Raw genomic sequence first — 26,712 nt, forward strand, 5'->3', positions numbered from 1 at the left:
AGAAAAGGTTAAAAAAATGAAGGAAATAGGGAAAAACCAGCATAGAAAGTGAAAAACCTTTGGTATTGGAACACCATTGAAGCAACTAAGAAAGAAATGCATAGAATTGGAGCATTGGATTTGATGTCATCACCACCGTTGCTACAGTTCCAGTTATTAGTGTTACCAATTTAAGTGGATGTCGTATAAATTCTCCTCACATACTAGCTTAGATGTATTTGAGGTATCATATATCTAGTTATTTTAATTTTCTCTACATGCCATGACTCTGAGGTAATCAGACCTATAGGTACTTACGCATAACTCATATTTTTAATCCACAAAGTGCTTTTATTATATTAACTAAGATTTTTTAAGATTATTTGTATCAATGCCAATATTGAAATATCTCTGTGGAAAAATTAAATTACATAGATTTATTTTCACTTCTTAAGTAATTGTTTTCAGAAATCTTTCAAGAGAAAAATATATATCAGATGATAGCATTAAATCTGTATATTCCCTTATAGCTAGTGAAGTTGAGCATCTTTTCATATACCTGTCGGCCATTTGTATGTCTTCTTGGGAGAGGTGTCTGTTCATGTCCTCTGCCCATTTTTTAATTGGATTGTTTTCTTTGCTGTTGTTGTTGAGTTGTATGAGTTCTTTATATGTTTTGGGTATTAGCCCCTTATCAGAGGTATTGATTGAAAATATCTTCCCCCATTCAGTCGCTGCCTCTTTGTTTTGCTTATGGTTGCTTTTGCTGTGCAAAGACTTTTTAGTATGGTGCTTACCAGAGGGGAAGGGAGGTGGGAGGAGTTGAAGAAGGTGAAGGTCAAATATATGGTGACAGAAGGAGACTGAACTTTGGGTTATGAACACACAATGCAATATGATATATTGTAGTATTATACACTTGAAACTTATATAATCTTATTTCTAGTGTCACCCCAATACATTTAATAATAATAATAATAATAATAATAGTAATAATAATAATAAAATATTTATCTTAAACTCTGAAGGAACCTGAGAGAGATCTGCTAATTCACACAACTGACCCCTCACCCCTACCCCAGTGCACACATACCTATAACTTCTGGGAAAAGGAGTCCTGGGAGAGTTAATATGACTCTTCTGTGGACATAAAATCAGTTTGAAGCAAAGTAAAACTAACTGAAGCCCATTGCCTTCCAATCTAATGTTCCTTCTGTAACTTTGCACAAATTATTCAATCTCTTGTTGTCTCCATTGTCTCACCAGTAAAATGGGAACAGTTCCTTCTTTATTGCATTAAAGTGTTAACATACCTCAAGTACTTAGAAACTGTGCCTGGAACAAGCTCCCAATAATGTTAGGCCTACGATTACTATACTACTTTGCTATTAGCACCTGAATTTAAGAAATAAAATGGAAGTTTAAAAAAAAAATGGCACACCACAAGGGAGGGTGGAGAGAAAGGAGTAGTTTGTCCCCATAAAGAATTAACTATTGTAGAACAGCTAAAAGTCTTTATCTGGTAGTGCTATTTTCTCCAAGGAAGCAACGTCAACACCTTGTTATCAAGACAGAATTCAGATAAAATATTGCAATGGACCATGTGTTCATTTTATCATTTCAAATGATAGGTAGCTTTTTACAAGAAATACAAGGTATGATAATAAAAACACAGTGAATGTTTAAAAAAATTATTATAGTAAAAGATACATTGCCATTAATTAACCCCTCAAAATACTCCCCCCCTTGCTTCAAACACACTTATCCCATCATTTTTGCCACTTTCTGAAGTAGTTATGGAGGTCCTCTTTTGTGAGTGTCTTTAGTTGCACTGTCCTGACTGCCTCAGTGTCCTGAATTGATTCAAAACATTTGCCTTTCATGGTCATTTTACTTTGGAGAAGAGCCAGAAGTCACATGTTGCCAGATTCAATGAATAAGGTGGATGAGGACACACCATAATATTTTTATTTGATAGAAATTGCTGTACCAGAAGTAATGTGTGGCAGGGAGCCTTTCCATTTTGATCACAAAATATGGTGAAGCTGCTGCCAATTGCCATCCAATGCCATCCAAAATATACCAGACATTGTTGTTTTTTTCAGTGAGGCCCCTTTGGTTTTAAGGATCACAGATTCACTCATGGCATCATAAATTATTATAGGATTACTACATGAAATAGTATGGTATGGCAGTTCCGAGCATGAACTTGGGTCAGATGGACAGTTTTTCTACTCAACAGCTGGATTATCTTCTCTTAACTATGGGGATAATGATAGCATCTACCTACCTCACTGAGTTGCAAAAATTAGATGAGTTAAAAATATTAGATAGGTGAATATGTAGAAAATGCTTGGAATGGTGTCTGTCACAAAGTATGGACTTTGAGTGTTAGTATTTATTATTATTGCTATTTTTTTTTCCTGTTGACTTTTAACCCACAATAGGATGTTCTCAAAAAAAGTCAAGTCCCAGCTCTTTTTTGATCTCTGAGTACTGTTTTCTCTCTGTTGGTGCTTTTGACCCTCTTTACATATTTTCTGCATTCTTCTCTTTCAATCCACTGGCTTATTTTACTCTATAGTATTTGTTATTGTTGTGTGTTTTTTTTTTTACTTCATAACTTCAGTCTACTCAGTTTCTTCTTCCTTTCAACTTTGTCTCGCGCTAGCTCCCTCGTGGCCTCAACTTGACCATCCCGCTCTGGTTCTGATTTTACTAGATGGCTTCTCTCCATATACATTTTTTCAGCTTTAGTTTCCATTGCTAATTAACTGTTTCTCTATGAGTTCTAGTTCAAATTTTTAAGAGAGATTTGAACAGCCCCACCTTTACATCATGCCCATAACCAATCCCTGGCCAACCAATAGATTGACAGTCCCTCAGTTGGATGCCAGCCTGTGATCTAAACAGTGTGAAAGAGAAAGAAAATGATAGCAAACTTGGCTTCCTATGGCTGTCCTCTCAGAGCAGACTATGAGTAGAGTAGCATCTTTTAGGGACATTTATGATTATAGCGGTAGCAATGGTTAACATGCTTAGTAAACCAAGAAGCAAAGATGAATAAGACGCAGTCCCTCATAGGAATAGGCTCAGATGGAGCAGACATGTGTCACAGTCATGAGGTATAACTACTATGTAGTCATAAGGACAAACTACTTTTAAACAGAGGACAAGTCAGTTTCCTGGGGATAGGGAATGGGGCAGGTTTCACAGTATGCAGTGACATTTCAACAGGTTTGCTAGAGATAACAAATGTTTCCTCAGATGGACCAGAGAGGGGAAAGGAATGGGCCAAGGGCATTGAGGCAGAGTCAATTGTGAGAGCAAAGTCAGAGAGGCATGAAGATGCATGATGTGATCAGGAAATGGGGCTGAAGATAGTATGGCTGGAACATAGGCTACAATGAGGGAGGTTATTACAGCAAAGTGAGTTGTAGGTAAGGGCTGGCCTGTGGATGTTTTTAGACTGTGAATCAGTGAAAAGGAACCTGGATTTTATCTTTAGTTAACTGGGATTCTATCAAAGATTATCAATAGAAGATTGTAACAAAGGTTATCCACACAGTCACTTCTGTATTTGAAAAAGAAATGTGTTTGTAGCAAGGAGAGTGGCTTGGCTTAAATAGGGACTGGAATAGGAAACCAGAAGGCTATAAAAATAGTCTCTTTGACAGCAGTTCTCAACCTTCCTAATGCCGCGACCCCTTAATACAGTTCTTCATGTTGTGGTGACCCCCAACCATTAAATTATTTTCATTGCTACTCTATAACTGTAATTTTGCTACTATTATGAATCATAATGTAAATATCTTTTTGTTTTCCAATGGTCTTAGGCGACCCCTGTGAAAGGGTCATTTGACCCCCAAAGGGGTCGTGACCCACAGGTTGAGAACTGCTGCTTTAAGATATAACATGGTCATGAAATTTAAAGAAACTTTCAAAGGTGAAATGACTGATTAGGTGACTCACAGGGTCAAGGGTGATTCTGAGGTGTACACATTTCAACCACAATGTATAAAAAAGGACAAAAAAGAAGCCTCGGAAAGCAACATAACTCTTTCAGTCACCTGTAGTTAGCATGAACAGGATTTCAGAATTTTTTTTTTCCTCTCTAGATATACAGCTAAAGGCTAGGAGTGCAACGTGGGGATGAAAATTTCTTCTGCCTTAAAGAGGGTTAGCACATCTTCTGAATTGTGTCTGCTTTTAGATTTAAGCTAAATATTAAGAAAGTCAAGTAGGATGAAGTTTTCTCGTACTGTGCAGTGTTGAATCAGCTAAAATGGATCAGCAGCTAAACTGAAAATGTTCTTTAAAACTGTAGCCTGTCTTATAGTCACGACTCCACATCTCCAGTGAGGGCTGTGCATCAGTCCTGCTTTACAAGCATGCTTCTCTGTGAAGGCATAATTTCAGCACAAGCACATGTGTACACAGTTGTCCATTTGCAGGGACAATAAAACACCAGAGACCAGAGCCTTGCAATATAAACACACATACATTGTACGTTAATAGGTTCATAAAACTCTAAAGCTGAAGTCAAGGAGTGCTGTACAGTTATTTCTAAAAGTAGTGTGTGTTTTCTGAAAATTTAATGTGCTTCTCTTTCATAAAAAAGAAATAAGGATGAGAATATCAACATAATATTTTCAAGACACAGATTTTTTTCCCTCCTCTACCTCCAGTAATTTGTTGGAAGTCATTTAAGTAAGGTGCAGCCTTTAGGTTACTTAGTAGGAAAAGGTTCTTTTTATTGTTTCCATTGTATGTTGGTGAGCTCTGAATCCTGTATCTCACATTCCGCTACACCAATGACTCCTGTTTTCCAGATTAAAAAGCCATTTTTAGTGCTCATTATTCTTGACTCTCCTATAATATTTGACCTTCTGAAAAAAAATTTTTTTTCTCAGCTTGACTCTTAATACCTTAATTTTCTACCTCCTTCTGGCTGATTCCTTTTCTCATCTTGATCACTTGTACTTTGAGGGTACTTTCCAAAGGTGTTTTTTCTCCTCCCTCTTTCCATTGTTTCCTTTGATTTTCTTCCAGCTCTATAACTACCTCCTCTCTTCTGAACATTCCCCAGGAGGTGGGGTTAGGCTCTAGATCACTTCCAGGTCATTGCATGTATTGTAGCCTCTTCCCCAAATCGTAGCACTTGATGCTAATTTCTATTTATTATTCAGGTTTCAGTACTTTGGGGCATCTTTCCTTATCTAGCTGGGCCCCTCTCCCACCTGTTATAGGGCATCTTGTGCTTTCCTTTTCAATAGCCTTCATGGTAAAGCATTTCATATAATGCAGGGGTTCTTAGCGTGGAGCCCCACCAGTGTGGCATCACTACCACCTAGAAAATTGTTAGAAATGCAGATTCTCAGGCCACTGGACTCATCAGCTGAATCAGAATCTCCAGGGTGTGGCTCAGAAAACTGTGGTTTCACAAGCCCTCAAGGTGAATCTGATACAGGCTAACCTCTGAGAATCACTGATGTGTTGCAATTGCCTGGTTTTCCCTTGATTCCCTTATTAGATGATGGGCTGTTTTAGACACTATCCTGGAACCTTTTTCATTGCAATGTCAGTATGCAGTGCAGAACCTGACCCACTGTTGCTACATAGTAACCATTTATTTTAATGCATGAACAAATGAATGAGCAAATGAATCACAACTTCTTTATAAACTCCAATTCCAGTTCTCAGATTGCCCACTATGTAATTTGTATGAGGAACCAAGAATCACTTCAAAGTCAACATCTGTGACAGGAAAGTTTTCACCTAATACCTCTCATCAATATCATCCTCCAAAGCAAATACACACGTTGGCCTCTATAACCCTGACTGACTTTTTAACTCTCCAGCCTCTCCTTTTCTTTCAGTACTGTAATAATTCTCTCCATTACTCATAGAAAAGCCCTCATAATCATGTTTATTTGAAGAATAACTTCATTTATTCTGAATGTACAACTGAAATGTATTTACCATAGAAAATCTGAAAAATTCAGTTACACACACAAAATAAAATTAAAAAGCATTGGAAATTCCCCCACTCTGAGAGAATTAATGCAAATTGTTGCATGTATTCATCTAACTTTTATTTCCTGCGTGTTTACTAGAAATGGTATCCAATGAAGCATAATGTTTTGTGATCTATTGTTATTGCACTGTTGTGGATGTATTTCCATGTCCTTAAATATTGTCATCCACAAATTTGTTAACACCTGCATGGTATTTTTGGCAATCATTGACCTATGGTTATCCACCTCTAGTCACCTTTAGTTAGTCCCATCAAAGCCTTTTCATTGCCTCCACCATTGCAGCCAGGCTTTTCTTACTCCTGTAACCTATTGCAGTCGCCTCCTGTGCCAAATTAATTTTTCTAAAGTGTAATTCTGAGCAAATTGCTCAAAAGTCAAAATGGCTCTCTGATGCCTTCCAAATATGGCCATGGTCCTGCTCATCCTTTTTGCATACCCAGGCTCTAGGGGAGAGTGCTGCTCTTTCTCACAGCATCTCCCTTATTTTCTAACCTATTGAATTTTGACTTCTCTGTTCCAACATTCTTTCTCATCAGTGATTTTACTTAAATGTCCACTTCAATTTTGCTAAAATTCTAAACTTCCTACCCTCACCACCACTCCTTTTATCCCCCTTCTTCACTCTGTTTTTTTCTCCTTAGTTCTTATAATCATCTAACAGATCATATATTTTACTTATTAAACTTGCTACTTGACTGTCTCCCCTAACTGGAACGTAAGCTCCATGGAGGTGATGATTTTTGCCTGTATCTTGTTTATTACCATATCTCTAAAACCTGAAACCATGCTTGATACGTAAAAGGCACCCAAAGTATATTTGAAATATTGAATGAATGAATGCACAAATGAATGAAGAATGAATGAATGAATGAATGAATGAATAATGAATACCTACTAATAAAATTCTATAAATTCTCAAGGGAGTCAAAACTCTTATTCCTTAAACTTTTACTGAAGGCAACCTCTCTGTTCTTTAAAGACTATTAACCATTATTTGTGCTTATAGCATATATTGCATAGTGAATTGAGTTATGGTTACATGTTGCCCTTTCCGTTGATTAATATACAAGCTTGTTAAAGACAGATACCAACTTTCTTTGAATCTTTTGCAGTTCTTAGTGAATTGAAATTCAATAAGCAGCTCTAAAGTTAATTAAATTATTCCCAAAAATAAAATAAAATGATTGCCAAAAGCAAAGAGGGAGTTACACTTGATGGCATTTTACCATTTTCCATGTTGTTAAAGATGAATGTATCTAATTTTTTAAAAGAATAACTGTCACTTGCACAGTGGCAACTATTCCCAAAGAAATAACTGTGTGAACATTCTACGTCTTTACAGGTTATTAATGCTGCGCTTGCTTTGGCTGCAAGACCCAAAAGTCAAGTGGTTAAAAAAAACATGGAAATGTACAAGCGCACATGGGAGAATCATATCCATGTGCTCACAGAAGCTGTGGATGACATTACAAGCATTGATGACTTTCTTGCCGTATCTGGTATGTTTTTCATGTTTTAATTTATATATTTGCTGTAGTCAGTTTTCTGAAAAAGGATAATATTGAATATAATTAATTTTATGCAACTTAATGAGACTTTTTTTATTACAAAGTGCTACTATGTACAATCTGTTCTCGGGTAATGAGCCTGATGCCTTGTGATCCTCACATCTTAACAATTTACACTATCTCTTGAAAAGAAACTCCTATTCCTGAGCAAAGCATAACTGAAACCCATAGCTACAATCTTAGGAATTTCCTGGCTTTTTAAATAAATGATCATTTTTCCCTTCTTTAATATACTGATATCTCTTGATTCCCCTGTGCTTCTTTTCCAAACAAATTCTTCTCCATGCAGGAGCAATTATATGTATTAATGGGAAAACTTTATTGATTTGAGATATAAAGTATACTTCAACCACCATCATATGTATTTGAACAGTGGTGATCTAAATAATCAAATAAACAAGTCTAACCATCTAATTACATGAGAAACAGAGAAGCTTGAGGTTCCATGTTAGGCCCAGATGATTCTCTCATCACAGATTAGAATGGCATACCTCAGGATTGTGAAATCACCCTCATAAAGCCATATCCTCAGATGCATGACTCAGGTTTTGATTATACTGTTGTAACAGCACAGAAATAAATGCTATTTAATCTTTTTTATTCTCATAAAAATTAAGCCTCTCTTTAAAATAAATTGCATATTTCTTTCTTTTCTTTTAAAAAATATTTATTTTTTTCATTTACAGTTGACATTCAATATTGTTTTGTATTTCAGGTGTACAGCACAATGGTTAAACATTTGTATAATTTATGCAGTGATCCCCCTCTATTAGTCTACTACCCACCTGGCACTGTAGTTGTTGCAATATTATTGAATATTTTCTATGCTGTATTTTACATTCCCATTAATATTTTATAACTACTCATTTGTACTTCCTAATTCCTTTGCCTTTTTCTCTCCCCCTCCCCATACTGCCTTCCATCTGGCGTCAATTCATTTTGTTCTCTGTAAGTCTGTTTCTCTTTTGTTTGTTTGCTTATTTTGTTCTTTAGATTCCACATATGAGTTCATATGATATTTGTTGTTCTCAGTCTGACTTATTTCACTTAACATAATGCTTTAGGTCCATTCATGCTGTTGAAATGGAAAGACTTCATTCTTTTTTAGGTTCCAATACTATTCCATTGTATAAATGCACCACCTCTTCTTTATCCAATCATCTATTGATGGGCATTTCAGTTGCTTCCATATCTTGGCTATTGTGAATAGTGCTACAGTAAACATAGGGGAGTGTATATCTTTTTGAATTAGTGTTTTAGATTTCTTCAGATAAATACTCAGAAGTGGAATTCTTGGGTCATAAGGTAGTTCTATTTTAAATTTTTTGAGGAAGTATCAAACTATTTTTCATACTGACTGCAGTAACTTGCAATCCCACAAATAATGCGTGATGGTTCCCTTTTTTCCACATCCTCACCAACACTTGTTTGTTGATGTATTGATGATAGTGATTCTGACAGGTGTGAGGCGGCATGTCATTGTGGTTTTAATTTGTATTTCTCTGATTCCTGACATTGAGTACCTTTTGAGTCTCTTTGGAGAAATGTGTATTCAGATTCTCTGCCCATTTTTTTTTTTTTTTAAGATTTTTATTGGGGAATTGGGAGGAAGGGAACAGTGCTGGGGAATTGGGGGAAGGGAAACAGACAAGTTGCTGTTGTTTTGTTCTTCAGTCTAGTTGTGGAGGACGTTGCTTCACTGGCCCAAGTTGGCACCATCATTGCGCTCTTCCTGGGTGAGGCAGATCAGTCGCCGGCTTCTGGACGGCCGCTCACTGCGGCTGCTGGCCGCTCACGCTGGCTGCTGGCCACACACGGTAGCCCATGGCTACCCACTGCCACAGGGGCTGCAGCCTACGCCGTCGCCGGCGACTCACGGCAGCCCAGCTCCAGGTTGAGCTGTTGTTCAGCATCTTAGCTGTGGAGGGCAGTGTCACTGGCCCTCATATGTGGGATCCAAACCGGGGCCCTTTGGCATCCCAAGCCAGTTCTTAACCATTGCGCCACTCGGCCGGCCCCTCTCTGCCCATTTTTTAATTGAATTGTTTGTTTTTCTGGTATTGAGTTGTATGAGTGTTTTATAAATCTTGGATATTAACCCCTTATTGGATGTATCATTGGTGACTATGTTCTACCATTCTGTAGGTTGTCTTTTTGCTTTGTTGGTGGTTTCCTCTGCTGTGCAACAACTTTTTAGTTTGATGTAGTCCCATTTATTTATTTTCTCCTTTGTTTCCCTAGCGCAAGGAGATAAGAGTATATCTGAGAAAATATTATTAAGAGCAGTGTCAGAGTTTACTGACTATATTTTCTTCAAGGAGTTTTATGGTTTCAGGACTTACATTTAAGTCTTTAATACATTTTTAATTTATTCTTGTATATGGTGTTGAGACGGTGGTTCATTTTATTTCTTTTGCTTGTATCTGTCCTGTTTCCCCAATACTATTTATTGAATAGACTGTCTTTACTGCATGGTATATTCTTCTCTTCTTTGTCATAGATTAGATGACCATATAAGCAAGGGGTTTTCTTCCCACCTGGGTTCTCCATTTGGTTCCATTGATCTACGTGTCTGTTTTTGTGCAAGTACCATGGTATTTTTATTACTATACCCTTGTAGTTTAGTTTGATATCAGGTAACATGATCCCTCCAACTTTGTTCTTCTTAAGATTGCTTTGTCTATTTGAGGTCTTTTGTGGTTCCATATAAATTTTGGTATTATCTGTTCTAGTCTGTAAGAAATGCCATTGGCATTTTGATAGGGATTGCAATGAATCTATATATTGCTTTGGGAAGTGTGGACATTTTAATGACATTAATTCTTCCTATCCATGAGCATGATATATGCTTCCATTTATTTGTGTCTTCTTCAATTTCTTTCTTCAAAGTCTTTTAATTTTCCGAGTACATGTTTTTTTACCTCCTTGCTTAAATTTATTCTTCCATATTTTATTATGTTCTGATGCAATTATGAATGGGGTTTTCTTAATTTCTCTTTCTTTTTTTGTTTTTTTTGTTTTCTTTTGTTTTTCAGCTGAGCCATCCTGCCACCTGTTGGCAGCTCAGCTTGGGCTGGGAATTAAACTGCTATTGCTCAGAGCTCAAACTCTTGAGCGAGCTCTTAAACCAACTGAGACACTCGGCTGGCCCCCTAATTTCTCTTTCTGATAGCTTATTGTTGGTGTATAAAAATGTAACCAATTTCTCAATTTTAATTTTGTGTTCTGCAACTGAATTCATTTATCAGTTCTAATAGCTTTTTATTGGAATCATTAGAGTTCTTTCTACTGGGGGGGCCAAAAAATGTATACACATTTTAAGCGATGTTATTTTGTATTACATTTCAAAGTTGAATTGAATTATGGTAGCAATGCATAGTGTGACATTTGCTCAAAAGATAGCATTAATCAATGAATGTTAGTGTCACCATGCGACAAGCAGGGCAGTCAAAGAAAATGGTGGAAGCATGGTTGTAGTTCAAGGAGTGCAAGACCATTGAAAGTGGTATATGAAATGCGAGAATGTTCTTCTGACTTAACATCCCTTGACTTCTACATATGGGGGACATTAAAGGATGTGGTTCACTGTAGAAAACCACCTATACTGGCAGCACTTCAGGAAAAATTTGAAATGGCATGTGCAGTGACACAAAAGGGCACTTTGTTCAACATTGCTCAAGCAGTAGTTCGCCACAATCAGAAGGGTCTGATGGTAACCACTTTGAGCACCTCTTGTAATTGCAGAAGTCAAACATGATTTGTATTTATCCTTTGTTATTGGTATATAATGAGTATTACAACTTTAATGCACTATTTTTCCTTTCTTAAAATGTGTATATATTCTTTTGGCACCCTCTATATACAAGGACAGACAATTAAGTTCATAAACTTGTTGCAATGATGTTGCTAACCTTTTTTGATATCAGAGAGAGTAGTCATTATGAATTTGTACCAACTGGACAAACAGTTAACCAAATTTACTATTTGCAAGTGCTGAAAAGACTGCATGAAAAAGTTAGATGACCTGAATCTTTTGCCAACAATTCATGGCTCTTGCATCACGACAATGCACCAGCTCACATGGCACTATCTGTGAGGGAGTTTTTAGCCAGTAAACAAATAACTGTATTGGAACTCCCTCCCTACTCACCTGATCTGGCCCCCAATGACTTCTTTCTTTACCCAAAGGTAAAGGAAATGTTGAAAGGAAGACATTTTGATGACATTCAGGATATCAATGGTAATATAACAACAGCTCTGATGGCCATTCCAGAAAAAGAGTTCCAAAATTGCTTTGAAAGTTTGGACTATATGCTGGGATCAGTGCATAGCTTCCTAAGGGGAGCACTTTGAAGGTAACCATAGTGATATTCAGCAATGAGGTATGTAGCACTTTTTTAGGATGAGTTTATGAACTTAATTGTCAGAACTTATGCAGTATACTATCACCTGCAAATAATGACAGTTTTATTTTTTCCCTTCCAATTTGAATGCTGTTTATTTCTTTTTCTATTCTGATTGCTGTGTGGCTAGGGCTTCCAATACTATGGTGAATAAAAGTAGTGAAAGTGGACAGCCTTGTCTTTTTCCTTATTTTAAGGAAAACACTTTTAGCATCTCACTATTGAATATGATTTTAGCTGTCATTTTGTCATATATGGACTTCATTATGCTGAGATATGTTTCCTCTATTCCCACTTTGCTGAGAGTTTATATCATAAATTGATGCTGGATTTTGTCAAATGCTTTTTCTGCCTCAACGGATGCAATCATGATTTTTATCTTTCATTTTGTTTTTGTGATGTATTACATTAATTGACCTGTGGGTATTGAACCAACAATGCACCCCAGGAATAAATTCTATTTGATTATGATGTATGATCTTTTAATGTATTGCTGAATTCGGTTCATTAATATTTTGTTGAGGAATTTTACATTTATGTTCATCAGGGATATTGGCCTACGGTTTTCCTTTTTTGTAATATTTTTGTCTGGTTTTAGAATCAGGATATTGGTGGCCATGCAAAGTGAGCTTGGGAGATTTCCTTTTTTTGATTTTTTTGGAATCATTTGAGAAGGATAAATGTTAATTGTTCTTTGAATATTTGGTAAAATTTCCCTGTGAAATTATTCAGTTACAGGACTTTTGTTGTTGTTGTTGGAATTTTTTTGACTATTTATTTGGTTTTATTTGTACAAGTCTGTCTGTTCAGATTGTCTGTTTCTTCTTGATTCAGTTTTGAGACACTGTATGTTGCTAGGAATTTACCCATTTCTTCCAGATTGTTTAATTTGTTGGTACAGAATTGTTCATAATATTTCCTTAAATCCTATGTACTTCTGTAGTGTCACTTGTCACTTCTCTTTCATTTCTGATTTAATTTATTGGGTCCTCTGTCTTTTTCTTGATGAGTTTGGTTACAGTTTTATCTGTTTTATTTATCTCTTCAAGGAACCAGCTCTTGGTTTCACTGATCTTTTGTATTTTTTCATTTAGACTTGATTTTATTTATTTCTGCTCTGATCTTTATTATTTCCTTCCTTCATTGCACTTTGTGCTTTTTTTGGTTCTTTTTCTAGTACCTTTATGCATAAGGTTAGATTATTTATTTGATATTTTTTAAAATTTCTTGAGGTAGGCCTATATTGCTATTATTTTTCCTCTTAGGGCTGCTTCTGCTGTGTCCCATAGTTTCTGGATTGTTGTGTTTTCATTTTTATTTGTCTCTAAGTGTATTTTGATTTCTTCCTTGATTTCATTGTTAACCCATTCATTGTTTAGTAGCATATTATTCAGCCTCTATGGTTTTGTGTGTTTTTCAGGGTTTTTTTTCTTGGAATTGATTTTTAGCTTCATAGCATTGTGGTTGGAGAAGATGCTTGATATGATTTCAATCTTTTTAAATTTATTGAGACTTGTTTTGTGGCCTAACATATGGTCTATCTTGGCAAATGTCCCATGTGCACTTGAAAAAAAAGTATGTTTTGTTGTTTTGCAGGGTGAAATGTTCTAAAAATATCAAGTAAATCTATCTGGTTTAGTGTGTCATTTAAGGCTACTGTTTCCTTGTTGATTTTCTGTCCCCTCCATACTATGTCTGTGTCACTGTGGATTTCTCCTTTTATGTCAGTCAATGTTTAATTTATAAATTTGCATGCTCCTATGTTGAGTGCATAAATGTTTACAAGGGTTGCATCCTATTTTTAAATCGATCCCATTATTTATTGTCCTTCTTGACTCTTATTATAGCCATTATTTTAAAGTCTATTTTGTCTGATATAAGTATTTCTACTTCACCTTTTTTTTTTTTCATTTCCATTCTCATGAAATATCTTTTTCCATACTTGTACTTTGTCTGTGTATGTCTTTTGATCTGAAGTGGGTCTTTTATAGACAGCATATGTATAGGCCTTATTTTCGTATCTATTCAGCCACCCTATATCTTTTGATTGGAGCATTCAATCCATTTATATTTAAAGTGATTATTTATAGTTACATAGTTATTGCCATTTTATTATTCATATTTATATTCTTTTTTCTCCCTTCTGCTTTTTATAGAAGTCTTTTTTACATTACTTGTAATACTAGTTTGGTGGTGATGAAATCCTTTAGCTGTTTCTTTTCTGGGAAGCTCTTAATCTGTCCCGACATTTTACATGATAGTCTTGCTGGGTAGAGTAGTCTTGGTTATAAGTCGTTGCTTTTCATCACTTTGAATATTTCATGCCACCCCCTTCTGGCCTGCCAAGTTTCTGTTGAGAAATCTGCTGACAATCTATGGGAGCTTCTTGTTAAGTAATTTGCTGCCTTCCTCTTTCTGCTTTTGGATTCTCTACTTGCCTTTAACATTTGCCATTTTAATTATGATGTGTCCTGCTTGGACCTCTTTGGGTTCATCTTGTTTGGGACTCTCTGTGCTTTCTGGACTTGTGTGTTTGTTTCCTTCACCCGGTTGGGGAAGTTTTTAGCCATTATCTCTTTGGTTCTGTGTCCCTCGCTCTCTTGCTTCTTCTGGTAACCCTGTGATTCAAATGTTGGTGTGCTTGATCTTGCCCCAGAGGTGCCTTAAATTGTCCTCATTTTAAAATTCTTTTTTTCTGTTTTGCTGTTCTGATTGGGAGTTTTCTGCTACCTAGTCTTCCAAGTTTTACTACCTAATCCTCTGCTTCATCTATTCTTCTGCTGAATCTTTCTAACGTTTCCTTTATTTCATTTATGGCATTCTTAATTTCTGATTGGTTCTGTTTTATGATTTCTATGTTCTTTTTGATGTGTACTATTGTAAGGGTGATGGTATACAAAGGGTGCCAAAAAACTGTAACACATTTTAAGGAAGGAAAACACTATATTAAAATTATGCTGATGGTAACAACTTTGAGCACCTCTTGTAATTGCAGAAGTCAAACGTGACTTGTATTCATCTTTTGTTATTGATATATGTTGAGTATTACAAATTTAATATAGTTTTTTTCTTTCTTAAAACGTGTATACATTTTTTGGCACCCTTTGTATTTTACAAGATTCAACAATCTAGTTTATTTTTTGTTCTTCCTTTGTTTCCTTTTCCTCCTCCCTGATTCAATTGTTCTGTTTTCCCATGGTTACATACATACTTCATTAATCTGGTTAATCACCAGAACATAGACTTAAAAGGGATTGTTTTAGCCCTAGACCTCTAGAGTCAATAACCAGTCTGCAACTCCCTAATAGTTTTTCACCAGATGACGTATGAATCACCCCTACAACTGGGTCCAAGGTAACATTATTTCAGAATGAATTGGATCTTAGGATGTGTTTTTCTGGATGTCAGCACCCAGGAATCATTGACTAACTCTCCCTTTCCTTTGTTCTGCATTTACTCATGTGCCTATTCTAAAACCTTCAGGCCATTTTAGGAACAGGGAAGATGGCCTTTGAGACGGGATTCCACCATCTTTCCAGAATGCTGACATTTTGAATGAATCTCTTTTTCTTTGCACCAACCCTTGTTTCTTGGACTTTAGCTTTCATGAAGCAAGCAGTCAAACCTGGGTATTTTGCAAATTATATCTCTTTGTTGAAGTTCTCACTAAGATCTTTGAGCAACCTTATAACCAATGTTTTGAACTTTGTGTCTGGTAGGTTGCTTGTTCTCCTTTTCTCTTAGTTCTTTTTCTGGAGTTTTCTTCTGTTTCATTTGGTACATGTTTCTTTGTTTCCTCATTTTGGCTGCCTCTCTGTGTCTGTTTCTTGAATTAGGTGTATCTGCTACATCTTCCAGCTTTGGCCAGGTTGCCTTATGTAGTAGATACCCTGTGGGGCCCAGTGGTTGCAGTCATCCTGATCACCTGAGCCAGGTGCTCCAAGAGTGTCCTTTGTGTGGGTTGTGTGTTCCCTTATGTTGTAGTTAAACCTTGATTCCTGTCGGCATGTGGGTGGGATTGACTCTCAGGCTGACCGGCTGTAAGTATTGGTGACTCCCACAGCTGCTGTGCAGGAACTGCCTCCATGGATTAAGATTCACCCCAGTGAGCTCTGGTGCCAGCTTAAACCACCCTTTGGGTATACCACTTGTAGGGCTAATTGGGTGGTGCTCTGTATTAGTATGAAGCTGACTTCTGGGTGTGTTGGTTCTGGGGCCTCTTTGGAGAGGCTACCATGCAGACCAAGGTCATCCACTGCCTGTGATCAGCTTTGGGCTACCTGGTAGGAGCTATAAAGCTATATGTGTTTGGTCACTGCCTGTTCTGGACCTGGAAGCATGTGGGAGAGGCCATGATGTGTCAAAGCTGGCTGTCACCAGTACAGGGCCAGGGGCAGCTCTGAAAAAGACCCAGGGTACCTTGAGGCCTGCCACTGCTTACTGGCTGCCTGTAAGGCTCAGCTGCTAAGAGACCTTTATGAGGTACACAGTTTAGGTGAGGAGGGGTCTCAGAGAGTCACCATGATGGCGTGTGTGGTCTTCAGCAGGCTAATGAAGATTCAGGTGTGACAGCATTGCTGAGCTTAGGGCCACTCAGCAAAAGGCTCAGAGCACACCGAGGCAAGCTGCCACATGCATCATGTCTGTAGACCCCCAAGAGTTGTCTAAGAAAGATTGAAGTGCCTGCCAGGGCTGGCTTCCTGGACAAAAGTGCTTCCAGCAACTGCTTGCTGCTGAAAGAGGCTTCTGCTGTGCTCAAGGCAGGGTTGGCTGGCCACTGCTGAAAGTACCCATGGCAGTGCATGAGTCAGGTAAGGTAGGGCCCCAGGGAGTCATCAGGGCAGAGCAAGTGGATTTTAGCAGGCCAGTACAGATTCAGATTTGGTCATGTGTGGGAAGAGCTGCACAGAAGAAAGATGACACCAGCTTGTAGGCTGTGCAGGCTAAGGATGAATATACTGATGATGGTGACTATCCTTCCAGCCCTCACCTTAAAGCCACACAATTTAGTCTCTCCTTGTATGTATCTGGCACCTCCTGAGTCACCATTCTTCTGGTGAAGCCCAGGGTGAGTGCCTGAGAGTGACTGAGTCTGTGTATGAGCCCTTTAAGAGGAATTCTGGGTTTCCCGCAATCTTCCATCTCATCAAGATAGATGGAATCCCTCCCTGTTTTTTCAGTCAAATGTTGAGGAGATTCCTCTTCTTGATACTCGTGCTCCAAGCTAGAGAGACCTGTCTGGGGCTGAGGCTCCTTGTTCCTTAGTGGGGACCTTCACAGCCAAGATATCCCCCCTGCTTCTCAACTACCACATGTGGGTGTGGGGCCAGCCCATTTCATGTGTCCATCCCTCCTACCAGTCTTGAGGTGGCTTCTGCTTTATATCCTTAATTATAGGACTTCTGTTCAGCTAGTCTTCAGATTGTTCTCCAGGTTGATTGTTCTATAATTTAGTTATAACAATTATTTTTTTAAAAATAAGATAAAGAAGAGGCATCCTGAAAGAAGTCCCAATTTCTCCTGAGTAAGTTGTGAAAATTTGTGGATTCTCAGAACACCAGCTCTCCACATTAAAATACAGACAAAAATTAAAACCTAAAATCAGTGGAAAAGTATTCTTGGACTTTAAACTATTATTTTATTGTAATTGGCAAAGATAGAGATCACAGTGATAAAATGTTTGCCTTATAAAAATGTTTCAGAGAGGTTAGATTGTCAAATATTGACTAGTGACTCTTGATATAAAGGTATTTTTAATACCAGATGTCTTTATTTATTGTAATTCCAAATATAGAAATATCATTGATGCTTATAAAGTTGTATGATAATATAATCACCAAATTTCTCATGGCACAAAAATCAAAATATAATTCTTGCAAATTATTTTTGGGTAATTTTGTTTCCTGAAATACACAGAAAACTCCAAACATAAGTACAATCAATTCTTTCTTGAAAATCATAAAGGCTGTAGCCCCCTCACCAGTTTATTATACATTTTTAATTTTATGTATAAAAATGAAATAGTGAAAAAAACCTACTTCCAAAACAAAGGGATGTTTGGCAAGCTAAGCTCTTTGACATCCATTTGTCCAAAAGAGACTCTTCTTTGTTTAATGTTATTTATGCCAGTGTCTTCTCACAACAAACAAGAAAAATTCTTCAAAAAGCATTGGTCTCCAATTTTTTTGTTACATCACTGCTTGCAGGGCTTATCCCCACATCATTCACTATGCTTTTTACCACTCTCTGAAAATACATATAACTAAACATCTGTCAGAAAGTCATTGGTGTGAAGATTCCCTGACCACATCAGGGTCTGTCTTCTGTATAGACAGAAGATGTGCCTTTGTGATGAAATTTGTTAAGCACTGTCTTTTCAGCCTACTATGGCACCTGAAATCCCTAGTATTAGTTATCCATGTGGGGCTATAAAACATTTAAGATCTCTGTTTAAAATGCATATTTGTAAGATGAAACAATAACACATGCATCAGCTTTTTGAAATGTTGCATTAATTGACTCATAGTGAACAATAATCCCAAGGAACTGAATTTAGAAGAAGTAACTTTGATAGAAGAGGGAATGACTTTGACTATAAGAACTAGTGAACAATTACTAAGAACATTAAATGAGAGAGTTTGTAAAGATATGGCCTTTCTTTCACTTATCCCTTCATTTATTCATTAAATATTTATTGCATAATTTTAAGTGAGAAATCTATGAAAGTTATTGGAGATTGAATAATTAGTATAAATTAGTGGAAGAGGTAAATTGCACAAGAGGTGTCACAATAGAGATTATTGGAGAAAGGAAACCACATGAGGAATGGCAAAAGCCACTAAACTGGTTTGGAATTTTCTAAAACAGAGATTGACCATTTATTGATTCAAATTAGCACAGCTCTTCCCTTATTGGAAAATATGTTTTCATTTTAATGATAATGTCATATTCACTCTCAGTGAATTATATTATTGAAGGATGCTTGCAGATTTTCTTTATTCCATGTTCTAAATTTCTTTTTATCATGTCCACTTTCCTCTATCTCCACTGCTGTTACTCTAGTTCAAACCATTTTCTCTCAGTTGAATTGCCATATAATCTTTCTAATTGAACCTCCTGCTTCCAGGGTTTTTCTTAAAGACTCTCAATAGGTATGCAAAATTAATTTGGAAGGTTCTGTATAATATTATGCTTTCATTAAATGTGTTCAGCCATTGAATCAACATTTTTTTAAATCTTCAAATTATGAAAAATAACTTTAATGATTAATTATCATACTTTTCTGTAACCTTGACTTAGTGACCCAAAAATAACTCTGCCATAAAAAATGCAAAGGTCTCTATTAGTGACATTATCATGAATGTGATCTTTAGCTTCTACAAAGTATATCTGAATCATATGACAAAGGGAAATGAAAATAAATAGATTTCCAATGTTTACATAGCTTAATACCAAATAAACACATACTAATATTAGTCAGATCAAAATTTTAAATTAATTGCACACAAACCAAGCACTATTAAATCCCCATAAAATGTTGATGGAATAGCTGTTGCTGGGAAAAAGGATGACCAATGTAGTACATATGTCTTTGCAAAGACAAAATTATATAATTATAACTAATTATCTGTTATCATACACTCAGTTATATATCTCTTCAACATACCTATTTGACATTTTAGTTATTAAAGGCATTAAGGCAAGAAGTGTTTCCATATAAATACATTCTTTTAAAATTGAGATTTGAAATCATATTCTTCAAAATGAATTTTAATAAAAGGGTATTAAATATAAACTATGTGGAAAGTAACATGCTAGGAAATGAAGGAGGATGTAAAGAAAGAAAAGGCACAGTGTTTGCTTTCCGAGAATTCAGTCTAGTATATATAAATAAGATTCCAAAGAATTATAATAGTCATATAAACAAAATGCTGTTCAGTGAATGCTGCTGGAGTGTCAACATATTGAGGGAAGCATTTTTAGGGATATAGCAGTTGAACTGAATTATTAAATTGAATCTTGAAGAAATTGGAATGGCATCCCAAAAAGATAAAAGCATGTGAAAGTGCATGGTATATTTGAGGTACAGCCAGTTGTCCAGTATTACTGGAACAGAGGACACATCTGGATTGGTACTGGGCTCAAAAGCCAACAGGTGCCATTATATGAAGGCTTGAACATTTGTAGGAAAATGTAAATCATGCAAAACTTTTAATAGCAGCGTCATAGACTACATCAGTTTTTCAGAACACTAACTCCAAATACTGAAAAACATTTTTACAGAAGTAGGTAGAGTAGTGCCAAATACTTTAATTGCTCTTGGAAGTGAAAATAAAATAAACCCAATATAAAGCAGATGTTCCCTCACTTTCTTCACCCCACCTCCAAAATATTAAAACATAAGACTAACACTTCCAAGATGTAATAATTGGAAGATAAAGTGAGAGCCAGTTTGATGACTTAAACCTAAATCAGGCTGTGTAACCTAGATGCCCGTTTACCATGAAAAGAAGCTCTTCATTAAGATAGAGGGATGACTTGCAGCAGGATCTTTTGTGCCATTGGCTAAAATGAAGAAACGGTCTTGTTTTGGTTGTCAGTTTTTTTTTCCCTCGGTCCTCTGTGATTACATTTACATTTTAATGCAGTGGTGTATGGCTCAGTGATCATTGTGAAGACTGCAGAAAAATTATACACACAGCTTTACATAAGTCATGGAAAGACAGGGAGAAAGTGTGCATTCAAAAATGATTGAATAGGCTTCCCTAAAGCAATCCATTGTTGCCCTATTGGTAATTATGTTTTGAATTACTGCCTGTACTTAAGTGACTGAAGAGTAGTTTGGGCATGTGAACTGGAATTTATCATGCAGCATACCATGTAACAGGCAAGTTCACTCAAAATACTCTTATTTGAACAAACAATAGGTACACTACAGGACTTTTGTTTGAATATTATGGATTGGGTATTGAGAAAATCCGTAATTAGAAGTCTTTTTTTTTTTTTACTTTGTCAGTAACAGTCAGCTTCAAAAATTTTTACTAGAACTTTAATGTAGAGCTCAAGTAATCAACAACCATCTTATTGATCAAATAAATAGCACTAAGAGCTTGCATTATAGACTTCTATAAAAAGATAATCAATATTTCCTAAATTTTGCAGATGTATTAATTATTTACATACAAAGGCTTCGAATGGTAAACTAGACCTTTAATAAAAAAGCGTTTTAAATTTTTTCAGTGAGTGTATGTACAGCATTAATAACCACATTATTTGCTACAGCCAGATATATTGAGAGAAACTTGCAATTAAAAAAGAATCAAAGTGAATCTCATCATTTCACTTATATTTAATTAATTCTGAACAATGTCTCAACTCTAAGAACATGCATTCAATTAGTATAATTTTTGTGAATAAAAATGCTTAAAATGGTGAATCCTTGGGACATTTTATAGACGAGACGAAGGATTAGAAAGATTCTCCTTGCCATACAATAGTCTCCCACCTATTAATGAGTCCCAGATGTGTTCCTGAGCATTCTGAAAGACTGAAGACATCAGTTAAAGATGGAGGGTTTTAGGCAGGAAAAGCAGGGTGGTCCCTACTTACATACTCTCCAAAGGCCCTTCTCTGGACCTAGAAAGAAGCATGCCTCTTGCTCTCCATGATGGTGAGGATAGGAGGTCTGAAAATATGGAAGTCATGTATCTGAGTTTGCAAGTTTGGTTTTGCAGATATTTAGGGACTTTGATAGCATCCTGGGGAATTTTAACAAAACAGTAGAAATCTCTGCTTACAGAATGGCTCCAGAGTTTATGCTGTAAAGAATGTATGTATATTTGAGAAATGCAGCTTAAGAATTACATTCTCACAAAAGCACATATCATTCTTATTAAAATTTTACCACTAAAGGAATTCTTATTGATTCGACATCAAGACAGTGGATTCTATCTCTAGAATCTATGGGAAGCACAGAAAGAAACGGTCTGTTTGGAGAGGATTTACTGTGCTTATGATTTCAAATTTTGCCCTTTTCTACCAGCTCGATGAAATAAATTAACTATTGCCTCACTAAATGCCCTCCTCTAAAATGTTAATAACTTGTCACCCCACAAATTCATATTTTGAAGTCTTAATGTCTAATGTGAAAGTATTAGAAGGTGGGGCGCTTGGGAGGTGCTTAAGTCATGAGGGTGGTACCCTTATGAATGGTATTCATGTTCTTATAAAAGAGGCCCTTGAGAGGCCCCTAGCTCCTTCCTCCATGTGAGGACACAGTGAGAAGGCTCTGGCTATGAACCAGGAAAGGGCTCGCACCACAATACAATAGTGCCAGTGCCTTGATCTTGGACTTTCCAGCCTCCAGAACAGTGAAAAACAAACATCTGTTGTTTATAAGCTACCCAGTCTGTGTTATTTTGTTATAGCAGCCTGAAAGGACTAAAACCCATTTACTCCCTTATTTAACAAATATTTACCTAGCATGTACTAGGTGATAGGACTGTCTTAAGTCCTGGAGATAGGACAGTCAGTAGAACAGACCAAACTGGATGAGACAAAACTCCCTTCTCTCTTAGAGTCATTATTGTATGATGAAAGGACTTACATAAAATGATGTATTTAAAATACTTGGAGGAGTATCTAGGTCATATGAAATGACTCAGTAAAAGATAACCATTAGTACTAATATCATTGGCAGGACATTGTTAAAATTTAAACTAGGTATGGGAAAGTTAAATCTCTTTAAAAGAGCTACCTTCATTAACTCTATCCCAGTAGTACATTATAGTTTACCAATATAACTGAAAAATTATCTTAAAAACTATGGTATATAACTATCACATGTTAAGGCATTAAAAATTATGATAATGCCAAATATTAGACAAAATGTAGTAAAATGATAATTCTTATATTCTGCTTATGGGAATGTAAATTGTTATAATCTCTTTGAGGAACAAAATAGCAATATGTGATACCTGGCTTATTTTATCACAGATATCCTTCTATATATAAATTGGAAAAACTTGTGCACGTATTCATAAAGAAGAATTGTACAAGTATGATCATTATGGTATTTTTTTAAACAATGAAAGATAGAAGTATAAACACCCATCAGTTGGAGAATGAATAAATAGCAGCAAACATAATTGTTAAAACAAATACATTTGTTTCACATGTTAATAAGACAGATTTTAAATAGTACTGTTGAGTAACTTAACAAGTTTTTGAATAATATGAACAGAATTCCATAAATGGCATACATAACAAATACATACAGTGATTAGCTCTGGAGAGGGAAGGCGTTGGATGGGACTGAGAAAGAGTGTATTTGGGACTTAAATTTTATTTATAATGCTTTATTCTTTAAAAATAATATTAGAACAAAATCTGATGAAAAATAACATTAATGATTATTGAGATAGATTATTTCTATATATCATTGCTATGATTTCTACTTTTCTTAAACTTTTATAATAAAAGAGTTACAATGAATAGAAGTAAATCTCAGAGAGTGAAGACAAGCACTGTGGGTAATTGTGTGCTTGGGGTAACAGAGTGATCCTCCCAGGCCAAACACTATCAGCACCTGAAACGCACCAAGTAATGGTAATTACCCAGTATTCTTACATTTGATTGGGAATCTTAGTAATACATCTTAAGAAAATGCTTTGTGAAGGTGAAAAATACTGAAACTTTTATCACTCAGGATCAGATTCTGATGAAATAATATTTTGTGAGATTTTATGTCATTTTTAACCCTTGTTTTATGGGTGAGGGTGGGGAATGAATGGCTAGTTTTCAAATACATACATACATACATATATATATAATATATATATATATATATATGTAATATATATATATATATACATATAATGAAATAGTTCAAGCATCCATAAAAGACTAGTGTATAGAATAATAAACAATTTAATTTTACCATGAAGGTTTACCAAACCTTAACCTTTGTCATACTTGCTATTACATGTATAATTGAAGTCAACTGTGTAACCTTTCCTAGGACTTTGTAATTTTCCCTTTACTAAGGATTTTGATGAAAGCCTTTACCTCCTGATGAGCATATCTACAAGACAGACATTTTTCTTCTATTGGATTAGGAGATATAGGGCATCAAAATAATCAGAATCTGCCTCAGGCAATAGACTCTTCTCACTTTGGGTATATGGAAATTCAAGGCTAAAGCTGAAAAGTTTCCCACAGGGGCATGACAACAAGATTAAAATGATATCCTGTGCTACTGTCTCTATAGCGCCTAATAGTAAGTAATGAAGGAATGAGTGTTCTTCAAGCAAGCACACATGAACACTGTGGTATTAACAGTTAACCATTTATTCTGTCAATCAACAAATGTTTATTGAACGATTTGTATTCATCCTAGAGATACAATGGTGAATAAGACACATTGGATTTATTCACAAGGGATCTATAATCTAATGGAGGAAATAAGCCCTCAGATGCCAATTACAGTGTGGTAAAATCGTTTATGTTAGGAAAGACTCCAAGGCTATCATTCTCTATCAGCAAAGGAATTATGTGATAGCCAGTCTTTGAAACCTCATCATGTTTTATTGTTACTTGAATTTCTGATCACTCTTTCATAAATTGGCATTTAGTAGCTCAATATAAGAACTGAATGGATTTAATTCAAAGAAGATTTAAAACATAATTCATGTTCACTATAATTTTATTCAACTCTATAATAATTAAATATGCACAATAATCAAATTTCAATCTGGTTCTCCATAACAGTTTTTCAAATGTGTAATTAGCAGGGATTTACAAATCAGTTAACAGTTTACATCCATTTACAGATAATTTTACAAGTGCCTGCTTTCTCTATATATTATAGATTTCCTTGTAGTAAATCAGTTGCTTTGAGGTTTCAGGTTTTCATAATTCAAGTGCAGTACCTGTTAAATGATAATTTGGGGAGAGGTCAGGTTCACAATGTCAGCACAGGAAGATCCTGAAATCACCCCCTCCCATGGATACAACACTTCTAGAACCACGTATGAAATAATTTTACTCTGAAAAGGACCTGAGAGCTAGATGAACTGTGCCTCATAACATAATATAAAAGGATAGGAGAGGCAGAGACAGTCTTGCCCAGCACCCCACACCAGGAACAGTGACCCACAACCAAGAGGGATCCAAAAAATACAGAACTTTTCCTCAAAGAGGGAAGGGATTTTGCCCAGCATGGGGCACCCCAACCCTTGTATCCAGCATTAGAAAGACAAGACCCCAACATGTTTGCATTTGAAAACCAATGAGTTTTTGTTTCTTCATTTGTTTCTCTTGTTCCTTTGTTGTTTTCAGTTTTATATACCACATGTCAGTGAAATCATATGGTTCTTGACTTTTTCTGTCTGACTTAGTTTGTTTAGCATTATAATCTCAAGATCCAGCCATGTTGTTGCACATGACATTATTTCATGTTTTCTGATTGTCACCCCAATAGTCTTTAATTAAGAAAAAAGAAAAGAGAGAATGAAAGAAAAGAAAGAAAGAAAGAAAGAAAGAAAGAAAGAAAGAAAGAAAGAAAGAAAGAAAGAAAGAAAGAAAGAAAGAAAGAAAAAGAAAGAAAGAAAACCACTGGGGATAAAGTCTAGGAGAACCATAGAACTGTAGTAAACAGAGGATCCACTCTTAAAAGGCTCACGGGCAGACTCACTTGCTCTAAGATCCAGCACAAAAGCAATAGTTTGAAAAACACCTAGACCATAAATGGGGGATAATCACTTACTAAACTTAAAGCAGCTACCAGAGAGTCAGGAACCTGCTGGGACATTCTCTGAGGATGGAAACACTGGTGGGTGCCACAGTTGCACTCTTATTCTAATTTGCTGGTAAAAGAGCTGGCATATGCCATCTTTGGTGCCCTCCCTCTAGCCTTCTAGCACCAATGGGTATTCTCTGCCCCTTCCTCCCTCCCCCTATGCTGCAACCAGGCTGGGTGAATGCCCTGGGCCCAGCCTACCCCACAGAGCAGCTGAGCCATAATCAGGCTGTGCAAGCACCCCATGTCCCACCCACCTCACACCACAGCTATGGTCTCACCAAGGCCATGGGTTGTGCAAAGACCACACAAGGGATGTGGCTTTAGTGCCTGACTATGATGTCCAGGAAAGGTTGTGTTTCTGGGCTCCAAAGATCATCTCCTATACAAGAGCATTCCTTCAGGACTGGGAAAGGTAGGTGTCTTGCCTAATACTTATAGACAAAAACAGAGTCAGGCAAATGAGGAAACAGAGGACTATGGTCCAAACTAAAGAACAAAACAAATCCTCCAAAAAAGACCTCAGTGAAGTGGAAATAAGCAACCTACCTGATAAAAAGTTCAAAGTAAAGGTGATAAAGATACTCACCAAACTTGGAAGAAGAATGGGTGGACACAGTGAGAATTTCAACAAAGAGAGAAAATATTCAAAAATACCCCAAAAAGAGTTATAACTGAAGTAAAACAAAACAAAACAATACAAAATACAAACAAACAAAAACACTAGTGGGTTTAACAGCAAACTGGATATAAAAGTACAAATCAGCAAGCTGGAAGACAAAGCAATGGAACACGTCCAGACAGAGAAGCAAAATGAAGAAAAGAATTTTTAAAAGGAAGGATACCTTGAGGGACCTCTGGGACAACACCAAACATACTTTTTTTTTTTTTAAGATTTTTATTGGGGAAATGGGGGGATGGGAACA

At 36.2% G+C, this 26,712-nt stretch overlaps 1 protein-coding gene across 1 annotated transcript in view; it reads left to right on the forward strand.

Moving 5' to 3' along the window:
• LOC109373414 (catenin alpha-3) overlaps positions 1-26,712 on the forward strand; it is a 602,515-nt gene that overhangs the window by 65,298 nt on the left and 510,505 nt on the right. Inside the window, exon 2 of the mRNA XM_019627201.1 lies at positions 7,360-7,516. Within this exon, the coding sequence (XP_019482746.1) occupies positions 7,360-7,516 (157 nt within the window). The remainder of the gene's footprint in view (positions 1-7,359; positions 7,517-26,712) is intronic.

This window comes from Hipposideros armiger, unplaced genomic scaffold, assembly GCF_001890085.2.
Source record: "Hipposideros armiger isolate ML-2016 unplaced genomic scaffold, ASM189008v1 scaffold_721, whole genome shotgun sequence".
Classification (NCBI taxonomy): Eukaryota; Metazoa; Chordata; class Mammalia; order Chiroptera; family Hipposideridae; genus Hipposideros; species Hipposideros armiger.